This window comes from Anarhichas minor, unplaced genomic scaffold (genome assembly GCF_050575085.1).
Source record: "Anarhichas minor isolate MPS153535 unplaced genomic scaffold, ASM5057508v1 ptg000012l, whole genome shotgun sequence".
Lineage (NCBI taxonomy): Eukaryota > Metazoa > Chordata > Actinopteri > Perciformes > Anarhichadidae > Anarhichas > Anarhichas minor.
In genome coordinates this window covers 765068-788008 of record NW_027466458.1, presented here as the reverse complement: position 1 = coordinate 788008, position 22941 = coordinate 765068, and the positions used below count along the sequence as shown (strand labels likewise).

Sequence of the window (22941 nt, the reverse complement as noted above, 5' to 3'; positions counted from 1 at the left end):
AGAGAGAGAGAGAGAGAGAGAGAGAGAGAGAGAGAGGAATAGGCCGAGACAGTGATGGAGGGAAATAGAAAGGATTAACAAATTGAGAAAGGAGGGCATTGTGATACAATGAAGAAAGATGTGGGAGGGAGGGCGAACGTGTGCGAGCCAAAAGAAGAAATTGAAAGTACAGAAAGATAGGTTTAAAATGGAGCAGAGAGGGAAAAGTTAGAAGAGCAGGACCACAAGGATCTTAGATAAGGTCTTCTGTTCAATACCACAAAAGCACAAACGCTTCTCTTTTGTCTTTTCGGTGTTCTGCTTCAAAGTTTAAAAGGAATCTTTGCTAGATGCTTATATCTGATCTGCATGCTATTTCATTCTAACAACTTTGACACCTGTTGGAATATAGTAGAATAAAAGATAGCACTATCACAACACTAATAAGACTAAGCTTTATATAAAACCTGGGATTTTTGAAAGATACAAGACCCTGAACAAACATTGTGTCAGTGTCTGTCCTGATAAAAATCTAGAAACCACTGACATGATCCAGTGCCATGTTTCCTGGAATGCAGAGATGCTAAATGGCTATAGGCTCCCACAGAGCACACAACGCTAATGTAATAATCCTTGTGTGTGTGTGTGTGTGTGTGTGTAGACCGTGGTGCTTTAGGGTTATCTTGTTACAGTACACTACAACAGACATGAGCATTACTGTTGACAACAGTGGTGGATGGAAGAAGTACTCAAAGATTAAAAAGTGTGCTATTTAAAAGCTGTGCCATGAATCAATTAATTTCCCTTAATTTCCTGAATCAGCTAACGCTATTCGTTCCAAGCCAGTCGACACTTGATTCCCCGGATCCAATCAATTTGAACAAGTCCGACAGCATCCAGACAAGTTGCAGGAGAGAACCGTGAGAAAATAACGTGAGCGCCAGTTGGCTAAAAAATTATAAAAGAAAAGATAATTTAGTGTGCGTACCTAAAAATATGCAGTGGTCAACAAAAGAAATTGCAGTATACAAAACATGCGGTTTCAAAATTACAGAAGCAGGCGCAAAATGACATTGCATTTATGGAAAAGTGCACTGTAACTTGTTTAGGACTCAAAACTCAAGGTTTAGGACTGAGGACTTGTCTGTCTTGACTTGGGGCTTGATGTTGGACTTCCCTTAATTGACTTGGGACTTGACTTGGGACTTAATTCGGTACTTGCTGTCTTTACTTGCCTATCTTGACATGGAATTTGCCTTACTTGACTTGGGACTTGCCTGTCTTGACTTGGGACTTGATTCGGGACTTGTCTGTCTTTACTTGCCTGTCTTGACTCAGAACTTGCCCGTCTTGACTTGGGACTTTACTCAGGACTTACCTGTCTTGACTTAGGACTGGACTCGTGAGTTGCCTGTCTCGACTCGGGAATTGACTCCAGACTTGCCTGTCCTGACTCGGGACTTGACTCAGAGCTTGTCTGTCTTGACTCGGGACTTGCCTCTCTTGACTAAGGACTTGAGTGCAAAGACTTGAGACTTACTTGTGACTTGCAAAACAATGACTTGGTCCCACCTCTGGTAGTTATTAGCTTAAGTTATAAAATAAGTGTAGAGGAGTAAAAAGTACAATATTTGCCTCTGAATTATAGTGGAGTAGAAGTATAAATTACAGAAAATGAAAATATTCAAGTAAAAAGTATACTCTGCATGAGAAAATGTACTTATTTACTTTCCACCGCTGGCTATGTATATATATGTACAGTATGTATCTGTATGTGTACACACACACATATAGGCTGAAAAAGTCTAACAGATGACTTTTGCAAACTCCTCAGCATATTATATAGCCACTTCCTCCTTCCCTCTCTCTCTCTCTGTCTCTCTGTCTCTCAGGGCTTTAGTGGTAAGCTTAGGTAAGCTGATTATTCATCCAGTTTGGTTCGCCCATTCAGTATTTTGGGAACGATTCCGACTGCTTCCCCACCATTCTATATACACCAAAACACCCACGCAGACATGCTTGCGCTGTACCTTCGCCGGGGGCTTCCGCTGAGCTTGCTGTAAGCTGAGTATATGATGGAACAGGGGGCTCTGCAGGACAGTCTTCAGCAGGGAGAGTTTCTCCTGCGTGGGGGCCTCTCCTCGCTCCTTCAGTTTGGCTTGCAGTCTCTCCACAGCCTCCAAGGCAAGCTGAGCATCTGCAGAGAAAGTGTATATCATTTTGTGTCATTCAGAAGCAGGATTTCTCCACATGCTGTAGCTGCTGCTGCTGCTGCTGCTGCTGCTGCGGGACCCTGACACAGACCCGGACCTTTGATAATAAGCTGTGAAATGCCAGGGCTTAATTGGGAGCGACGGGGAAATATATTCTCAAGTCTTTCAACATGACTTTGCTAAAAAGTCTGTCTTTAGAATCCAAGATGACGTCCCATGTCAGCACTGTGATACGTATTGAAAAACAATCGTGTTTTTGTAGGCTGCTGGAGTGCGATTTCAAATGTCACATTCCTCTCCCCTCAGTTCTCCTGGCAAAGTTACGAAAGTTTCGATCTGCAATTGCCGGGTCATTTGCAATGGGGCTTAACAAGAACTTTTACCAAGACACGTTGAGATCGTACTAGAGCAGGACTTCTGCAACATTAAGAAAAGCAAAGGCAAATGGCTGAGGTGCTGCGTCAGGTCATATCACCCTTGTTTATTTGGTGGAGCGGGAGCTAATGAGCACAAGCCACGCTTGCAGTAATTGTACCTGGCAGAAGGTTAAGACCCTGTAAACTCTTCACCGCCAAAGTTTTGACTACAAACCAGACTGCGAGTCCTGTGCCACCTGCGCGTGTGAACATCCCCCCCCCCCCCCCCCGTCTGGCTACAGCAAACCACGCCTGACACCTTAAATCGTAAGCCTCTGATGATGATGATGGTGGTGGCGGGGGGCACCGAAGTTTACTGGAAGGTGTTGGGCTTTAAACTGCATCTGCAGGGTCACCGAATGCACATACCCATGATGTCCATCGCGGCCTTGGTGGATTGTTGTGGGGAGGGGGGGGGGGGGTTGAATCGTGTCTTCGTGACTTTCCTGTTTCAGTTACATTCTTCTCTGCTTGGCGCCTGCAACATGAACAACAACACACACACAAAAACAACGTATTTAATTAATAGTGCCAAGGTGATTCTCATTATTACAATTATAGCAGGAAAAAAAAAAAGTCTCCCCACTTATGTGCAGAGGAATATTTTATATTTTTACATCTGTATCATTTCACCTCTACATCCTCTCTACCGAGGCCTGCTTGTTTGTGAGTGCCTTGCTTGTCAACTAATGCTCTTTGGCCGGATTTAAATCTTCTCCAAAGGGCTTTATCAGCCAGTGACGGTAATTAACAGCGACACACATCCCCCTCCCGACCATTCTGACTCGAGGGTGTGTGTGTGTGTGTGTAGGGGGGGGGGGGGGGGGGGGGGGTAGCCTGTATAGCATTAAAGCATGATACCATTGACATGATTTGATTTGCTGAAGAAAAAAAACGATGGGCTGGAAATGACAACGTCTCATCTGAAATCAAATTAGGGGTTGGCATTGATAGGCAGTGAGGGTATGGCAGCACTTATATGCCCTTCACGGCGGCCTAATTAAATATATCTCTAAATACCTGTTGATGTTAATAAAGCGATGGCGTCAGAATGATACAAATAAAAAAAGCAATACAAATGAATGATTTACAGTAATTGGGCCCATTAGGCACTAATTTGATATGTAATCAACAAGGTGGTCTGTTAATTTCTTTAAAAATGACCCGGGCGCATTAGAGCTATCACCGTGACGAACAGACGGACAGTTCAGAAGCGCCCTATTGCAGAAAGCCTCCTCTCACCTCCATTGCAGCGCCGGTGGGCTCTATATCAACAGGTCCGCTCCCCGAGCGCAGCGCGTCCAGCACCTCCTCCGCCGGTCCGCGGGGTGTAAATTTACCTGCGGCGTGTACCGAGGAGGACGCTTCGCCGATGGTACAGGTCATAACAGCTTATTGGGAGACAGTAAGACATCGAGAAGCACGCTGCGTGCTTTGTTTTTTCACCCCCAGCATTTGTGCGTCCTGCGGCTTGGGAGAGCGCTCCGCGCAGTGCGCATGTCACCCCTGTGATCTTCAGGCATCGTGGCTCATTCCCACTATAGCCCGCAGTAATCCTGCTAAGGCATTTCAGTGGGGCACTCTGCAATTAGAACTTGTTCAAATACTTTGGGAATATTATTAAATAGTGATATATTATGTATATCATTTTTTTGTATAATATTGTATATTTTTACCATTATAGGTGGAGGCTTCAAATAAACCCAGTGTCTTTTCTGAATTTTTACCGGGATATCATTTATCTCCGTTATGTTTGTGTATTTTAGAATTCTGCAAATAAACTTAACTAAAATATGAATATTATGAGGACTCCAAACTCATAAAGGCCTACACAGGCCCTGTCCCACACCTCCATATATCAACTTTCCAAAGAATGAAGTCAAAACGTTGTAATGCGCATGCCAATACCCGGAGCTACACGGTTGCTATGGAAGCATATTACGCACATTGATTTAATGTTACATGTAATTGATTCATTATGATTTACGTGTATGCCCTGGATGGATTACACACATTGTTTTCTTGATTTTACCTCTAATTTCTGGCTTTTTTTAACCCTATACTAAGACCTGCAGAATGAGTTGCAGGATGTCACCAATTTGACTTCTGTTCCTCTGTATTTTGAAGAGAATGTGACAATGATTGGAACTATTGCCGTTGTCACCAGACAGGCACAATTACGCAATCACACACCAAGGCGGGTCTCCTTGAGTCAATGTCATATCCGGTGGTGGGTCTAAATGAATACAATATATTTAAACAAATGTTAAACCGTGAAAAGTTTGGGAACCCCTGTGCGCTTTCACACTGCAGGTGGAGCCCTTGCTCCAGAGATTTAAGGAGCCAGATCCAGTTCCATGTTTTCCAGCACACACCCCCAATTCGTCTCTCGCCCCCCCCCCCCCCCCCCCCCCGCCTCCTCCTCCTCGGCTCCCCGCCCGCCTGCAACGCAACGCTCCTTTCGCCGGGCTGCGCTCGATCAACCGAGCATCCACCGCGCCTCCAAATTGGTTTGTTATTTCTGACCCCTCTCTCTCTCCCTCACTGTGTGTGTGCGTGTAAGTGCATGTGTGTGAGTGTGTATGTGTGTGTGTGTGTGTGTGTGTGTGTGTGTGTGTGTGTGTGTGTGTGTGTGTGTTGACCACGGTCCTCTGCTCCGCGCCTGTGGACTTCAGCTGAAGTCAGTAAGGACATAAAGGCAGCCGCGGAAGATAAAGAGAGAAAGAAAGGGGAGGGAGGGAGTACGGGACACAGACAGACGGAGAGAGAGAGAGACAGAGAGTGTGAGTGAGAGAGAGAGAGAGAGAGAGAGAGAGAGAGAGAGAGGGAGAAAGAGAGATACGCCTCTGTCCTCTTCCAGCACTCCACTGGACTTAGTGCATTTGTACGGACGCGTTCGCCTATACCTCCTCCCGTGCGCGCGCTGATCGGGATACTAAGCACGCAGCCGCCGGTTCATGACATCCTCAGCTTCATCTCCATCCTTTCTTTCGGTAAGATTTACCCACGGTCGTTGTTAGTTTTTTTTGTTTTTTTTAATTGCGGCACAAACACACAGAGCCAAGGAGTCGAGGCGGCCAATCGGTGAAATTATTTAATCGACTGGGAAATACATATTTCCATCCGAGATCCGGAGGACTGTATGAAAAAAAGAGCGCAGAAAAAGGGGGTTTATTCCTGACTGCTCCGTGCGCTGGATGTGTATGTATGCGCCTATACCGCTGCGACTGATGACACGGTAAGCATCCTCTCTCTATTCCTGCACATATTGTGATTTTCTTTTAAATTTATTTGCAGACATCGCTGGTGAACGTCGGCAAACCGCTGCGTGCATCGCATCTGAAAGCTATATATACAGCAGGCTGACTTTTGGTTCTCACGGATGCCCATGGGAATGTGGCCTTGTACTTAAGGGGAGCGGAAAGTGGCCCTTACTGGACGAGGATGTTGGTGGTGGTGTGGGGGGTGATAATGTAATATAGTTAGCCGTATTCGCACACATGATGCTCCGGCGACTTGTTGGCTAGATGGGGCGTTGCTCGGATGCGAGCATGTCGCTGTGAGGCGAGGTGACGGGCTCATGACACCCATTACCCTCCCGATAATCAACGCGATCATATTAACGGCGGGTTTGTATACGCGATTGTCATTATGTGGCTGCGTGCGTCTGCGTCGCTGGGGGGGGGCGCAAAGTGACAAACCTTTGGCCGCGATGGTTCGGCGGATAGAAAGCCGTTCACCTGCCGCTGCCGGGTTTTTTTTGGGAAGGGGGGGGGGGGGGGGTGAGGGTGTATTGGAATGCAGTTAGCTCATTTTGTGCGGGCTGCCGTGCCGAGCCGCAGTCCGGAATCCGGAGAGCCATACTCTGGAAGACAAAAAAAAAAGGGCCAGTGCACCTCCAGGATACGTCAATCATGCGCATTCACGGGGTAAAAAAGAAGAAGCAACGGCTCTTACAGAGGAGGCGTCCAGGGTTGTGGGTTGTGGAGGGGAGGGGGGGCTGTGTGTGCAGATGACCTTGATGTGTAACTGAGATCTGCTGAAGGTTGCACAGTTCTTCGATCTTGACCTGAACTGAGAGGAGCACCTTGCCTCAGATCAGTGCCCCCCGCAAAAAAACAAACACATATCTATGTTATTGTGCCCCCACGCTGATGATGAACGACATGATTTATCCTTTTAAGTGGGCTGCACATAAATGCACATATCTTGCAATCGAAGCAGCTCTCAGTGGCAGTCTGCTGTGTCTGCTTGGGTGGCTGCCCCCCCCCCCCCCCCCCCCCCACACTTTTTTTCTTGAATCCCTGCCATCCAAAGCAGAGAACATTGCAAACTCCACGTTCAGCGCAACACGGGTGGTTTGTTGGCGCTTTAGATTGGCTGGACAGCATGTCTGCTCATCTGTCAGGGCTGCAGGTGAGAGAAGCGGCTCCCCTGTGCAGGCGATTGGGGGGGGGGGGGGGGGGGGGGCTTTGACATGGATTTGCTACGCTGCCATTTCGGTGCCGTTCCGTTCAAAGCGCCGACCCGTCTCCAAGGAGATTATCGTGTTAGTGGGTGAGATGGATATCACTAAATCATCGGCTCAGCAGGCCATCTGCTTGTGTCTTAAGTGATGTTCTTTGTTTTAAACGGTTGAGAAACAAAAAAAAAACTTCTGTTTTGCTTTTTGTTTTTATTCCGTTGTCCGATGTCACACCTGCTCCGGTGGATGTTTAACCGCTGGGGGTGGCCTCTAAAGGGTGTCAGTCTGAAATCACAGCGCGAACGTGTCAAAGAGCACCTCGGGTCATGTTGAGTAAAGACGCACAGGCGCGCAGAACTTTAAAAAAATAAAAAAGCACCTGAAGCTGTGCGACGTGCAACGGCAGCAATCAAAGCATTCTGCTGACAGCAGGTCTGTGTGTCCTCACTTTAATCAGGTCACCGATTCATTCCACTTGTGATGATGCACGAGGAAGAGGAAAGCCCCTTGTTGGAGATGGAAAGGGGGGGAAGGACGATGGTTGTGCTAATTTGGATTGTTTCGCTTCATTGACCGAGCGGGGCTGACTGTCTTTGTTCGGAGCTGTTGATGGAACACAATATTTGGTTTTGGATTTACACGGCTCCCAAGAACAATATCTGACTGACCCTGTAATGGAAGCGGCGTGCGATTTGAATAAGTGGATCAAAGATTAAACATCCAGACCTCCAGATAATGAAAACACACCTCGGCAAACACACACTTGTTTAAGACAAAGTGTCTCCATTTCCGTCGTCAGGGGTTATCACAGAGTCCAACTTCCACGCTTTGTGCAATTAATTCTGTTTTAGCGGGGTCCACGGAACCTAAGGGCCCGCCTTCCCCCTGAACTGCCACTCTAACAAGCGTCATTTCCTCAAGAATTTGCAGTTCCACTCCTCTGTTTAGTTCATTTATGCGCAGCGAAGTAAAAGGTCTGCGTGTCAGAGAGCCTTGTAGATCAACAGACGGCGGTGTTTATTGTGCTCACGGAGACAACCGAGGCCTTCCTGCATAAACACGTTTGTCAATCTCGCGGCTTAAGCTGCAAGGAAAAAGTCTTAAAACGCTGCAATAATAATATAAAGTTCCAGCGAAAGCGGAGCTGCCGAATTTGATGACGGTCCTCGCCTCGACCCCCCCGCGTTGTGTGCCGGGTTTTACCCCAATTAAAAAAAAGGCCTTTCTCTCGCCGGATGGTAGCTCTCTCTCACCGTTATCGAAATAGCGAGGCCGGATCCTCGGCCCGTCTTGCTCGTCCACCTAAAGCTCTCGGTCATGTGTTAACGCACCCTCGGCCGTTCTGATCACCTCTCTGTAAAGTTGTGGAGCCTGCCTCCAATATCATTCCCCGTGCCATTGCTTTGCTACCTGATTAGAATTTAGAAAGGGGGGGGGGGGGGGGACCAGCAGCCACACGACTGGCTGTCAGATCTCTGGCCATTCACCGACTCATTGCTCCTATGGCCTCGACTACTACGGCCCTCCAGCGAGACATGTCTTACTCCTGCCTAGATATGGAACGGTTGGAGGCCTTTCTGCTCGAATCATAACGGCCTATTATCTGTCTGGGATTTGGGGCCGATTGGAGGGGGGGGGGGGGGGGGGGGGGGGGGGGTATACTTGCAGCCTGACTGCTCGGGCCGTTTGCAGGCGAAGCACATTGTAGTCCAGCTCGATGATTATTGCATTGTTTGGCAGGAAACTGATGCTAAATCAGCCATGGTTTCCAAATCAATGTTTCCAAAGTGCAGGTCAAAGAAGAAAGATGTTTCAGAGAGTGTTCGCTGTAACCCGCTGGCACGGGATTAAATGATAATAAACGGTTTTGTGGAATGACAGATTCTATTTGAAAGGTTCCATATTGTATAAAGTGAGATTTTCATTTCTTTATTATTAAACAGGTCTGGGTGCTGTATAAATACTACGAAAGTAGCAAAAAGCCCAATCCACACTCACAGCCCGTATTCAGACACTGTGCCTTTTAAACGAGCCTTCTGGATTTTACGTATACGGTTGTGATCTCACGATGTTTGACGTGAGCCAGATTGGCGCAGATCCCCGTACAGTGCATTAGATGTGTGTACCGACTTTTATCCCGACTTGCTCTGACGTCATGCGCACGTGGGCAACGATAACCACACGAGATCGAGGGGGCCGCAGTTGGTCTCCACTGACTGCTAGACCCAGGGCATGATGGGAAACGCCTCTGCTGTCGCCTGATCAAAGAGCCGATTGGCTGTCAGTTTTGTAGAAAATCCAAATCTTCCATGTAATTGTAATATTTACCACTAGATTGGAGGCTATTAGTGTCACGTTGTGCAATGAAGGTTTAATATAAAAGCATATCTTGTGTGATTGATACTAATAATTATAATAATGGTTATTTAGCACTTATCAAAACAAGCAGCAGTCACAAAGCACTTCACATGGCAGACATTAAAAAAAATAAAGGATGGAATACAACGCCATTAAAGAAATATATATTCTTTGAAGACTGCGAGAAACTGTGCGACTTGGATCAGCTGACAGGAAGTCAACGTGGATCCTGGCCGTTGCCGAGCAATGCATGTCTGTTGAATCGTGCGAAAACGGAGCGTTTCAGACAGAGGGTGAATACAGGTATATTCAGACAGACAGTACGAGAAAAATAAAGAGTTTTTTGGATATCGAAACATGTAAACATGTTCTAGTAGAAACCCAAAATACAAGTATGAACTTGGAAATGAGCACGATATGTTTCCTTTAAGTTTTTTTTTATTTTTACATTACCTAGCCCCAGCTTCTGAATCCTGAAAATATTGTTGGGATCCTTTGATTTGGAGTGTTGTTTGGACAACACAAGCCCTTTGACAGGCGTCACCTTGAGCTTTAGGAAACCGTCACAGTCATTTTCCCACACATTTCTGATAATAATAATAATAATTATGATAACAATAACAATTCTAATAATAAAAAAATAACACATTTTCTTGTGTAACTGCAACAAGTAGCAAAAGCAGAGCTGTTGAACAGGTCGGAAAGCCGTCAAAGGTTTGATTGCATCTTGTTTTTCATCAGCGTTCTGTAACAGCCAAATTAAAGAAAGCCTAAGGACCTCAGGTTGTGATCCACCTCACATAAAAATGATTGAGAAATCAATCAGTGTAAATTAATTCCCAAAACCACCAGCCATTTATTAGCACATCTAAATTGTGCCGATGTGATGATGTCTTTGGCTCGTCCCCACTTTGTACTTCCTGCTACTTTCCTTCCATAAAACAGGAAGAGATATTGGATGTAATGAATTGGCCACTGTAAAGAGAACAAACACACGCTGATGGCTCGTACTTCACGATCCCGTTGCCTTTCCTTCGGAGTGATCAATCAGAGAGGCTTAGGTGTTGAAAAATCAATGTCACATCTCACAATAATAAAAGACGGACTTTGATTTGTTTTGCTTTGACCGGTCGACCCGTTGTTTCTTCCGCGGCCCCTGAATATTTTTAGTCCAGTCATCGTCTTTTGTTTATCGTGGCTTTGTTGGCTGTGAAACACCTTGTAACACTCTTGAAGCGGGCCCTATCAAGTGAAGATGATGGCTGTTGCTGAGCCATTGTGAAGTGCCAGTGCCTCCTGGAGTGAGGATGCGGTGAAAAGGGTCCGGTTGTATCGTTTTGTTTTCATACGATTATTCTCGAGAACACACCTGAGAAAGATGGCTGCATGCAATGCTATTGATTTTCTAAACCGCTCCTCTTAGCCCGCCAAATCTAATTTCTCCTCAAGCGACACTGTGCACCGATTACAATAACTATGTAAACGTTGCGGCTGAAGTCGTAAAATACAATGTTTTCTTTTATTCCGCACTCGATTTGTCTCTGAACTACATGTTCAAGCAGCTGCTCGCTACGTTAGCTACTGTATCCACACCGCCCATTATTCTTGGAAAACCTCACTCACTCCCTAGTTCACAAAGAAAGAAAAAAACAAAAACAAACACTTGTTCTTGCAGTCAACACATCTCCTGTCCACGCTCCTCCTCTGTGCCCTTCACCTCCCCGCGTCCCACTCCAAGCTGTCAACACTCGATAGAAGACACACACACGCACGGGCTCGCGCCAATACATTTCTTCCCAGAGATGCTCTAAACACACATCATTGCGACACACATCAATTTCCACCAGTCTCGCTCTCTCTCTCACACACACACACACACACTTATAAGCTCGCGCACCCGGAGAGAGCCACGCACCGACGCAGCCGGCAGCTGTATATTTAGTGACACACACATAGTGCCATTAGGGAGCTGAATGGAGAATCAGTGTACAAGGCCAGAGTGATTGGAAGTAAGCTCACTCCAAGGCCCGCCGATTATTTTGGTCTCCGCAGGAAATCATTTACAATAGTGCAGCACCCCCCTCCTCCTCCCCTCGTCCCAAGATTCAGTTCATTTGAAACAGCGCATTGCTGCTTGTGTGAGCGCAAGCTGTGCATTACGCAAGCGTTAAAGTCAGTCGCCACAGTGTGCATGTGGGGGGGGGGGGGGGGGATTCTTATCTGTGTGTCGTTTGTGCGGTCGACTGTGGCGTTCTGTGGAGGCCGGGGCTTGTTGAGAGAATGGGGTGCTCGGAAATGAGTCACACACACAATGTGATGCAACACGGCGGAGCAGATTTGAATTATGGGGCAGTGAACAATGAGGTCATTGCGGGGCTGGGGGCATAAATCTCCCGGTGCCGCGGTATGACACAGTATTTCTTATCAATGGAGGAAACTGCAGCAGGATTCTGGAAATGCAGTATTGTTAAGGAGACGGATTGGAATAAAAGGACCGGGTTGGTCGACTGAGACAATGGAAGGGGAATTCTGGTTCGATTGTTGTAATGACATTGTATTTCGAGGACCGTTTACTTCAACTTACAACAGTTGCACAGAGCACACCGGATTCTTTACAGATTGGCAATTTGTTGCAATATTTCCTCTTCCGCCCCCCCCCCCCCCCTCCAGCTTTTCATGTGTTCACACGCCTCTTACATCCACCATACTGCATCCAATGATATTTTCCATATCTTTTCCTTCTTCAGCAGATTGTCCACAATCAGTGTCTGATGTAATACCATCATCCCCAGGCCCCTCTTAAATTTCCTGCTTACTGGGCTTTTACTTTAACTGCATTACATACATCTTCCACTCCCTGTTCATCTGCTTCCTTTCAGCATAAACCAGACAGAACGATCCAACTCATAGCGCTGTGATTTGATGCGACTGGTCGTTAGATGGGGAATTAAAAAGAAATATATAGAATATTGTCATTTATTGTGCCTGTTCAGTGGCACAGCTGCGATCTTGAGCGATATCGAATGGCGTTTTCATTCCACGTCTTTGAGAGTGAGAATATGTGCCAGGGAGTATTGATCCGGAGCTTAGTTTGATGGTGCAGTGTGATAGGCTGAAGGCGGGCGACTAGATGGTTATGCTTGATGGAACAGAGATATTAACAGATGTAGTAGTGATCAATGGCTTGATAATGCACGTGTACATCATTTGCGCTGTTTTGTGTTCCTCCCCTCATGTTATCGAGCGGACTAGCTTTGTCTGAGTAATGGATAATGCGCGGCGAAGTATCCATTATCAGGACTTGATGGATGATGCGGAGGCCTGAACCGTCCAACGTTGCAGCGGTCACATGACAAAGAACAAAAAAGACGATTGATTTATATTTTCATGCATTTTGCAACCAAAAATCAAATTAAAAGTTTTTTTCCACACCGTCAATAACACTGCTTATGTTTGACAAACAGTAAATATAACATTATGTTTAACAACAAGACTAGCTAGCTATCCAGCCATGTCATCCTCCCCAAATCCTTCATAACATCATAAAACTAGCATGAAGATAACGCTAGCAAGATTCAAAGTCAATAACATTGCATATGGTTGACAAACTGTACATATAATTTAATAGCATGTTTAACAACAAGGCTAGCTAGCTAGCCAGCCATGTTACTGTCTCCAAATCAACGACAAGATTTTTTACAAAGTCTTGATTAGCATAACGCTAGCACAAAGCTAACATTATGCTAGCAAGATTCAAAGTCAATAACATGGTTGATAAACGGTAAATATAATGTTATAGAATGTTTAACAGAAGACTATCAAGCCATGTCATTGTTTTCATAAAAACAAATGAGAGGCGGCGTCTTTGACTGGCTGGTGAATACCTCTGTGAGAGCACGGTGCTCAGATCATCTGCTGGGTCCCACTTAGCACATTCAAAACGCACGAGTCAAAGCTGAGCTGTGTGGTTCTGTGTGGTTTTCTGCAGAGGACGTTACAACTCGCTTGAGATAAAAGCACCGCGCCCCTTTGGCATGTTTCAGCACCCGTCAATTCGTCCCTGACGTATCTTTCACATTTTTGCAATAAAACCATTTTACCACCTCCGTGTTTTTGCAAGGGAGCCCTGATAGTGTCACACCAAGACAGATGAGCACCGCTCTGGCCCGTGGGCCTGCAGCAATAACTTACACCGACCACGCGTCTGTTTTCTAACCATGTAAGAAATTGTACGGCCTGCTCTCCTGCAGTGTGCCTGCAGTGTATCAAGATGAGAGGGAATTGGGCGAGGACCTTTATTGCGGAGTGAGGGTGTGCTGAAGCAAGCCTTTGATAAATGATATTTGGTATTTTAGAAACCAATCTGTGTGTAAAACCCATATCAGGCAATTACTGTAAGCTATTCTCATGGGTGGGACGATATATGTCGGCCTGCGTCTTTTTCTTTGTGTGTGTGTGTGTGCACGCATGGATTGAAATGTCTCCTTGTCCAGGGTTGAGTACAGTTCATTACAGTTCATCGGTTCACAATCACCGGACAAATCAACCAGTTTTTTTTTTTGTTTCATCATGTACACCTCCCTTTCTCATCACCCATCTCTCTCTCTCTCTTTCTTTTCTCTCTCTCTTTCAAAGATTTATGTGGGGCACATAGACAAGACTCTTTAATTTTACGCCTGGGTAAACCATCTACACTATTGCTCCATATTCTTCATACTTATATGGAATCCAAGGGGAAGAATTGTGGTTTTAGCGTGACCGTATAGGGGGACGCCTCCCTTTAAAAAGAAAAAAGGAAGGCGTAGCAGAGTTCCCCTCGGGAAGCGCCATGAATCTCCACCAACAGGCATCAATGCGATTTCTGGTGTCTTGTGGCGCAATCTGTTTCGAAGCGTAATTACAAAGGGGTATACATGGAAAACCATTATAAAAGCATACTGTGGAGTCGTGTTAATTACATACAGCGGGCTCATGAGTAATGGTGGCGACATCGATACAACCACTGCCGCTCATAATAGAAAACACCATTGTTTTACTGTGAGAAAATGGGCAGCGTCCATCATGATGAATATATTTACGTCTTTTTCATTTTTTATTTCAGGAAGACATTGTGTCCAGAGACTTTAGGAAAAGAAAAACTCTTCCTTCTCCTCATCCCGTCCATCTATCGTTCAGCCAGGCTACTCGCCGTCCAAAACCCTCTCAGCCAGCGCCCCTCCCCAGCTCTTCCAGTGGTGGAAACTTTCCCATCTAAATCTGTCCGTCGTCTTCGTCTTTGCTCCTCTGCTGGTTGCTCTCAGAGGAGCCCTCTCACCTTCATTTGATCAAAATCGTGCTGCTATCTCCCCCCTATAAACTCAAACGGTGTTAAATCTTAACCCTGTACTCAAAGCGGTATAGTCTGCTCCTACGGCTGCTGGGGGGAAAAATGTATCTTAGTAGGGAAATTGAGCTATCTGTTGGTATCAATATAGACATTCATTCAAATGTTGACCATGGTTAGCAAAATCTTCAACAGCAGCAACAAACAAAAAAAGAAAATTTGAGAAAATACTGTCCTGCTTGCCTGCTTTTCCAACGTAGTCCTCTAAATTCTATCATCAGAAGAAAAGAAGATGCCACAGTTAAAAAAAGGAAATTCTTCTTGCTACCATATCTGTGCATGAAAAATATGATATGGTTAAAGTTATGTCACTAAAGTACTTGGTTAAGGTTCGAGAGAGACTGTATCTAGTGGTGTGAATCTTTAAAAGTCAAATGCATCTTGATCTATCACATGCTCAATATTCTATACCTCTCCACATGGCTACTTTTTCATCGATTAATACCAATCTTGTTATTTAGAAAGTGCTTTCAAATCACACTACAACAGTCTATAATATAAAAAGCTGCTTTTTTTCAACACCAGTATCTGTGTGGGCCAACTCAGCGCACACAATTTGACAAAAACAAAACCTAAATCCTTCTGCAGTGCATCACACGTGTGCTGTAATGTACAAAATATAAGGTTTTCACATAGCAGCTCTAAAGACAGGGCACTGAATGCCTTTGGCATTTTAAACTGCACAAATTAGCCTAGCGCAGAGGTATCCAACGCGGTGCCCGTGAGCACCTCGGCCGCCTGCAGGGAGCCAATGAGTCGCCGGCAGGCTTGTTCTAAATGTAGCACGAGTCACCGGTAGAGTTGTTCGGTCAAAGACGCTAGGAGCAAAAAAAAATGCTAAACTTTCGGGTAAAACGCTGCGTCACTTTTTACCCATCTGTCCAATCACTGCTGAGGAAAGTAGTCCACTCCGTCCTCTCTCCCATACGTGCTTCAGCCTTCCCTTCAACTAGGGCTTGTACCTTGTGCCGACATCTTTACTTCCGCAGGTATTCCGTATCATGGCAACCGGACGCAACCAAAGTTCTTCAGCTGGCCACTTTTAGCTGTGGAAAAAAAAAAACTGCTTTGCAACACAATAACAAATGTGACAAACGCAATGTGGTGTGACTTTGAAATTTTGAAAGAGATTAATTTATGATAATCAGAGAGATGTTATTAAACTTGCATGCAATGATTATGAGGAATCATTAACAGTAATCAGTGAACAATGACAGTCCCTAATATATGTGGCCTATTAAATGTATGAAATTCATCATTTGAAAAGGTACACAGAGCTAATTTATAATTCTGGAAGATTATATCAAAAAAGTAGACACATAACTCTCTACCCTTCAGAAAGCTCTCAGTCTCAAGAGGGTTGGTGACCCCCCCCCCCCTGGTCTAGCGGATTGCGGACTCCTTAGTTTAAGTCACTGCATCTTCTGACAGAACACCACAGTTGAATGTTAGCCTGCATGCATGTGTTTTTTTGAGCCCAACATTGTTGAAACAGAGCAGCTGATGTTGGTAGCAGGAGCGACAAGTTGGCGGACTGTTGAGCGCCCGTCACACTCTAAGCTGAAATGGAACCAAACGCACGGTTATGTTCCGTCACCGCACCGATGCAGAATCTCGATGCATCTTAGAACCGAAAGAAAACCCATCTTCATCCCGACCTCAACATCCTTACCTCCCTAACGGGCGTACTGCCTCCTGCCCTGGCACTGAATTTTAACACTGGACGTGACATTGCAAGTATGGAATCATGCAATATGGAATGTGATTCCTTCGTGACACTAGATTGGTGTGTCTTTAGGCAAAATGAAACACTTGTTTCATCCAGTTGAAGCTTCCCAAACTGAAGACGTGTGCCGTCCGACAGCAGAAAGACAGAACAAATCAGGACTTAATGAAAAATTCCTCTTCAGTGATGGAACAAATCGAAGGTGCGCCGCTGATGTATGCATGGACTTTTCTCCCCCTTTCCCCTTTCCCACGTCACGTAAATGAGTCCTAATGAAAAATCTCTTTCCCCCACCTATAGTTTCGCTCCTCTTGCAGACTCGTTCCTCCGCCACCCGGCCTGTGCCTCCAAACCCTCTCCCTCCAATCCCTCATTCATCGATCCCTCCATTGTCGACCGGCTCCGCGTGAATAATGCATAACGTGTTTGAAGGAGGGCAAGCGAGCGAGACATGAATGAATGATGCTGCATAGGTGGGTGGCGGTGGGGGGCTTAGCGCCCAACTTATTTCTCGCAGATGCTGCGTTGCCTCTGGCAATTCTCCCGCATTGTAGTGCGTGCGTGCGCATATTACATGGGGTAGTGCGTGGTCTTCCGCTTGAATACGTGCAAACGCAAGCGTGTGCACAAATGCGGTGCAGTCACACCGCTTTTTGTCGCAGCATCTGACCACCCGCCCGTATAGATATGGCTCTCCCGGCCTCCTGCACTGGCTAATAGACCCAATTACAACACTGCCTGACAGCTCCACAGAGGTCCAGGCTCTGACATTATGTATGTGAGTGTGTGTGTGTTATTACAGTATGTTGATGCACTTGTTTTTGTGGGCCTGTAAAAAAAAAAAAGCCTTGCAAAGCATGCAGACAAAAGACTCTGGAAGAGAAAATCCGAGGCCACCGAGGCGTTTGCCTCGTGCACCGTCACGTAAACAGCAAAAACGCTGTTTGCATGCCAAAGAGGAGCGCACGCAAAAAACTCACTTCTAATCTCAGACGCAACACACGTACTGACCCTGGTGAGATGAGGCTGCAAAGTTTACACTCAAGAGAAATAGGTAGGGGGAGGGGTGGGGGAGTGAAGAGAGAGAGAAAGAGAGGGAATAAAAAGGGGAAGCCAGAAAGGGTGTCTCCGAGGCAGAAGGGAGAATATTGTGAAGAAAACACAGTAATGGCAAAAAGGGGACGATGCAGAAGGGGAGATGGGGGGAGGGGGGGAGGCGCGGATAGAAAAAAAAAAAAAAAGATAAAAGAGACATTCTAACTGTGAATAACTGCCACTCTACGTTCTAGTAACAGAGCTAACAATTTCCCTTTTCCCGAAAAGTGTCTCTGGCATTTGGCAGTGAAATGCCACCCATATAAACCAGTTATCATGGCGCGAGAGAGCTTTTTAAGCTGTAAACCGCCAGCCAGCGCCGAGATGGACCATTATAGACTTTGATACCCTGACACTTAAGAGGTCATTACGAGGCGCGCCCCGCGCGCACACACACACACACACACACACACACACTCAAATGCTAAACAAGCGATCACGAGCGGAAGTGGCTCGCGAACGACTTGGTTCTTGCGTTTGAGTGGCTATTCACATAGTGTGTGAAAGGGGGGGGGCATTATTCACATCGCACCCCACACGTTCACTACATATTATGGCTATCCGTCTCTATTGTGAAAAATGACAGGGACTTCAGTTCACTGAGCTTGAATAACACCCCCACCCTTTTCCCCCTCTCTTTATTTTTCTCCTTTCCATCTCCTCCATCTCTCTCTCTCTCTCTCTCTCTCTCTCTCTCTCTCTCTCTCTCTCTCTCTGCAGAACTCGGACGTCAAGCTGCCATTGAGATGTGATTCTCTGGGGGGTTTCATTTCACCTTGACCAAGCAGAGTACACCAAAACTGGTAAGAATATTTTTGTGTATCTCACCCCTGTGACGATTTTAGGCACATTTAAACCAAGGGATGTTGACTCAGGATGCATTCTTATTTTACAGCAGGCTCATTTAGGCCTGGGGGATAGTCACGCAAATATATATATATATATATATATATATATATATATAAAGATATATACACACACACACTCACACCTGGCGTGTTGTTTTTGCAGAATCTACAGTATGCATCATGCTTTTTAGAACCCAAATATGACCCAGCGTTCTCCCCCCAGAGAGCCCAGTTTTCCATCTGTGATGCCACAGGAGCGCTCTAATTGGCCCCCGACAAATGTGTCCTCTCAAACCGGTAATCCAATCAGATATGAGCCACCGAGCTTCAAAGAGAACGCAGCGGACCACAGTCGGGGTTGAACGAGGATGGAACAGCGAAGAAGGTGTGCGCCGCAAAGAGCTGGAGAGAATATAATGAAGCACAAAAACTGAAACAGCACATTAACTGCGAACGGCCCGCTGTTCCTTGAACACATCGACGGGAGTTAAACCGCAAATCCCCGGCCCTTCATCCGCCCATGAAGCCACTCACTGCAATTTATTTACAGTGTATTTACAAGCTGAGCTTGGCCTGTAAAACGCTAAGTTTACGAGCTCCTTTTTAATTAGAAATACTGTCTCCTAGAGTCAGGCTGATGAATCGCACGTTCAATTTATTGACGTGGGGGGAGGGCGCAGCTCTCGGGTATTGACAGCAAGTCGGAGCGTCTCGGCAGGTTTTTTTCCCCCCAACGGCAGGAGAAATAGGTTGCCTCTTTGCTGTATAAAAAGTTTTTATACAGCAAAGAGGCAACCTATTTCTTCTTTTTTATTAAAAACCCAGAGGCCATGTTTTCATGCAGGATCCTGTTCTTAATTGATTGAGCCGCCTCAGAGTCATGTGAATTAGGATGCTGTGTGTGTGTGTGTGTGTGTGTGTGTGTGTGTGTGTTTGGTTGCCACTTTGCTATGCAGTCAGTTAAACTTTATCTCTTTAACGGCTAAGGTCATCTTTACTTGAGTGTATTACACAAGGACACATTGAATAGTTTTGAATTTCTTAAAGTTTATTCATTTATTTTTTGGTAATAGAGGTTGTGTCAGTGTGGTTCATTTTTGGTTTGAGCTTTTTTTATTTCTGTTTGAAGCTTAAAAACGTGTTTATCGTCATTACGTCAGTGTTTTTCTTAGTTTTAATGTATTTAATGACTGTGTGAACGTGGCGAGTTTGTGTTTCCATTTGAAATGCACTTCCTGTCCAGTGTGTGTGCGTGTGTGTGTTTGTGTGTCACACCGCGTGCTTTCCTTCCTCGACTCTCATATGACCCAGGATGCTTGCTTTGAAATCTAATTCTGTGATAACGGGGCTGCGTTTTGTCTTTATTTCACAGTGACAATGAGTGAAAAGAAAGAACAACAGGAAAGGGGGATATATCATTCTTCATGTAAGGGAGGGGGGGACGGGGTGAAAATGTGTGGAACAGGTGTTTCCCGCTCCGCATGCACAAAACACGCAGCCCTTCATTTTCCACATTGCTAATGAGAGCGCAGATTGAAAGGCGATCCGTATCGGTTTCGCAGGGTTAAACAGCGATTGCATGTGAAGCGAGTCGAGCGGCAGCGCTGTAAACGGATGCGTGGACTGATACTGTGAGCAGATAGAAAGCTCATCTGGGCACGGTGCGTTCATGTAACATGCTGCAACTGAAAACTAGGTGAGAAACTGAACGTAACATTAAGTTAAGGTGATGGAAAAATGTCTTTCATTAAGTCCATCTTTAAAAAAAAAAGAGGGAATGAGTCATTTTAAAAATGATATTTTGGACTTAGTAATATTAAAATACTTGCATTAGAATAATTCAAATTCTAGCTGAGGCAGCCCTTACACAAATTGCACATGACGTCACACACACACACACTCTCCTTCGCCACCCCCCTGTCGCCACCCCCCATGAACACAGGCTATTGTCTTATAATGTGACCTTTGCTTTGAGTGGAGAGGCCTTTGTCCTAAGACAATGGAGTCCATATTGTAAACCATGCCAGTCAATGCCGTCCACACAGCTGCCAGAGGGGCCAGATTGTTCGGGGTCCAAGTTGAAGGCTTTGAGGCAGGCACTTGTGGCGTATGTGTGTGTGTGTGTGTGTGTTTGGCTGTGCCTGTGTATTTTTCCTCAGTAACCGTTTGTGTCTGTAAGATACAGGCCTGTTTTCCAGAATCAGCAGATGGGTTTGTCCAATTAGACTCAGCCGTCTTCCCTTGTGTGCATGCGTGCACACAAACAGACACCGGCAAATCCAGACGCACGCACGCGCACACACACACACACACACGCACACATACACGCCCAGGGCCGGGCATAAGGCAGATGTCTCTGAAACACTAGACCTGGAAGATACTGTAATGGAGGAGGACATTGAGAGATGAGTTGCCAGGGTAACCACTAAATTAAAAAGTTGATCTACCGATGTATCCGTCAGGGCTGGCTGATAAATCAACACCGTCATGTATTGACTTTCAACAGAACCAAAAGTAAATATTCATGAACAAGCTGTCATGAAAAAATAACTAAATTACATGTTGAAGATTTTGTTTTGCACAAAGGACAAAATAATGGAAACACTTAATAATGCACAATAATGTTCACAGTGTAATGCAATATAGATCAACAGCACCACAAACCGAATCGTCCAACACTTCTATGACACCCATGTCTGTAGTGCGTTATAAACATGTGTTCATTACACATGTAAATACATTTATAACGCTTTATAACAATAATCATAACGCATGATAAAGCAGTTTATAATGAATTACATCATACTTCATAATGGGTCACTCACCGACATTTGTTTTACATAGTACAGTTTAATACCCTTAGTTTTAATACATATTATTGCATTGCAATCGCTGTTATAACGTATTAAAATGTGGTCATAAGTTACTCTAAAAAAGTTATGTTTTGAGTTTTGAGAAAAATATCATATCTATTAATTTACACTGAAAGCAAACAATGACCATTTAGAGTAACTTATAATCACATTGTAATGCATTATGAAAGTGATTATAATGCATTAATAAAACATTATAATGCATTATATGTCAGTGAGTGACCCGAAATCATGAAGATATTATAACAAGTCATTATATTCTTTATAATGGGTTATGATTATGTTTTATGTTTTATGCATATTTATGAGTGCATACAACTATAATTATGCCACTCATGTGTCTGGAAATAAAGTTGAATATATAACGCATTATAAGTGTGTTTATAACAACATTAGTTATTCAAGTTTTTGTCTCACACCTGTACCGTGTAATGTGTGAAGGTGGAGAATGGTTCAAAGCTTTGAACATTCGTTTGATCTCTTAGCATGTGATTTTGCATCTATTTGATATACTTATGATATACAGTATATTGACATTGGAATATATGGGGGGGTTATATTGTAATAACAATTGGAAACAAGAGTTGAAACCGTTTTGATGATTTCATAATGGGTCATTTTTCATTTGAGGACTTATTATGTTTTTCTTTGTCATGAGAGATAGCAAACCGATGACTCATGTTTCAAGCTGTCTTAAAGGGCTACACATCTCCGCACGTAAACAACAGCAGAAGGCGGCCCGTCTATCTCAGTGCGGCGTCTCCACATTCTGCCTCACCGCTCACGTATTGACCCGCAGTAACAGATAACCTCGGAGGGAATGAGCTTGTGACTAAAAGGTCACAGTTTAAAAAATCAGAGCGGTACAGTAGCTGTGAAAATCCTGGCGGCTCAACCTTCCCCCCCCAAAAACAACTCCAACCACAGGGCCACGACCCCCGGCACACTTAACCTTTAACCGTTCCAGCGGAGCGGCTCGGTGCCCCGATGGCGCGAGACGGCCGAGGCCGCGGCGCTCCCAGGTGTGACCGCGTCAATGTGTGAATATGGTCCGACCTTCCTCCCTCTGCCGTTCATGCGAGCACAAATGATTTCTCTCCAATGAGCCACGCTAAACGAGGCTTTATGACTTCACAGCTTTGAGTGTCGAGCTGCGTCGGTGACGAGTCGAGATGAATTCCTTTGATCCTGGATCTGCTGTTTATTGTCGACACAGGCAATTTGAGCGTCGTCTGCTGCCTGGTTGCCGAGCATCCTGTTGACTGTGCTAAAGATACCAGTCTGTCCTTTGTGCACTCTTTTTTTTTCTCTTACCCCTCCTTGGATCGAGGCAGGGCATCAGGGGAGCAAACACACACACACGGTGACGTAAATGCACAGACAAAGACTCACACCACTTACACACACATGGCCACCTGAGTGCAGCGGCCCAAACCCCCCTCCGTGTACACTTGACAACAGAACGGTCTCCACTGAGATGCTTTTTGTCAACAACTTGGAGGAAAAGTGTCTATTTAGGGCCGGCGTATTCCTGGAAGGATAAGTCTTATTTGTGCGAAGCAAAACAAGTTACGGCACTTATGAT

The 22941-nt window shown here is 45.2% G+C and overlaps 1 protein-coding gene across 1 annotated transcript in view; it reads right to left on the bottom strand.

The window, feature by feature from the left end:
* LOC142948211 (multiple PDZ domain protein) overlaps window positions 1–2990 on the bottom strand; it is a 35914-nt gene extending 32924 nt beyond the window's left edge. The window contains exons 1-2 of the mRNA XM_076090077.1: window positions 2978–2990; window positions 2010–2176 (exon numbers count right to left, since the gene is read on the bottom strand). Of these exons, the coding sequence (XP_075946192.1) occupies window positions 2010–2176; window positions 2978–2990 (180 nt within the window). The remainder of the gene's footprint in view (window positions 1–2009; window positions 2177–2977) is intronic.
* Window positions 2991–22941: the final 19951 nt, after the last annotated feature.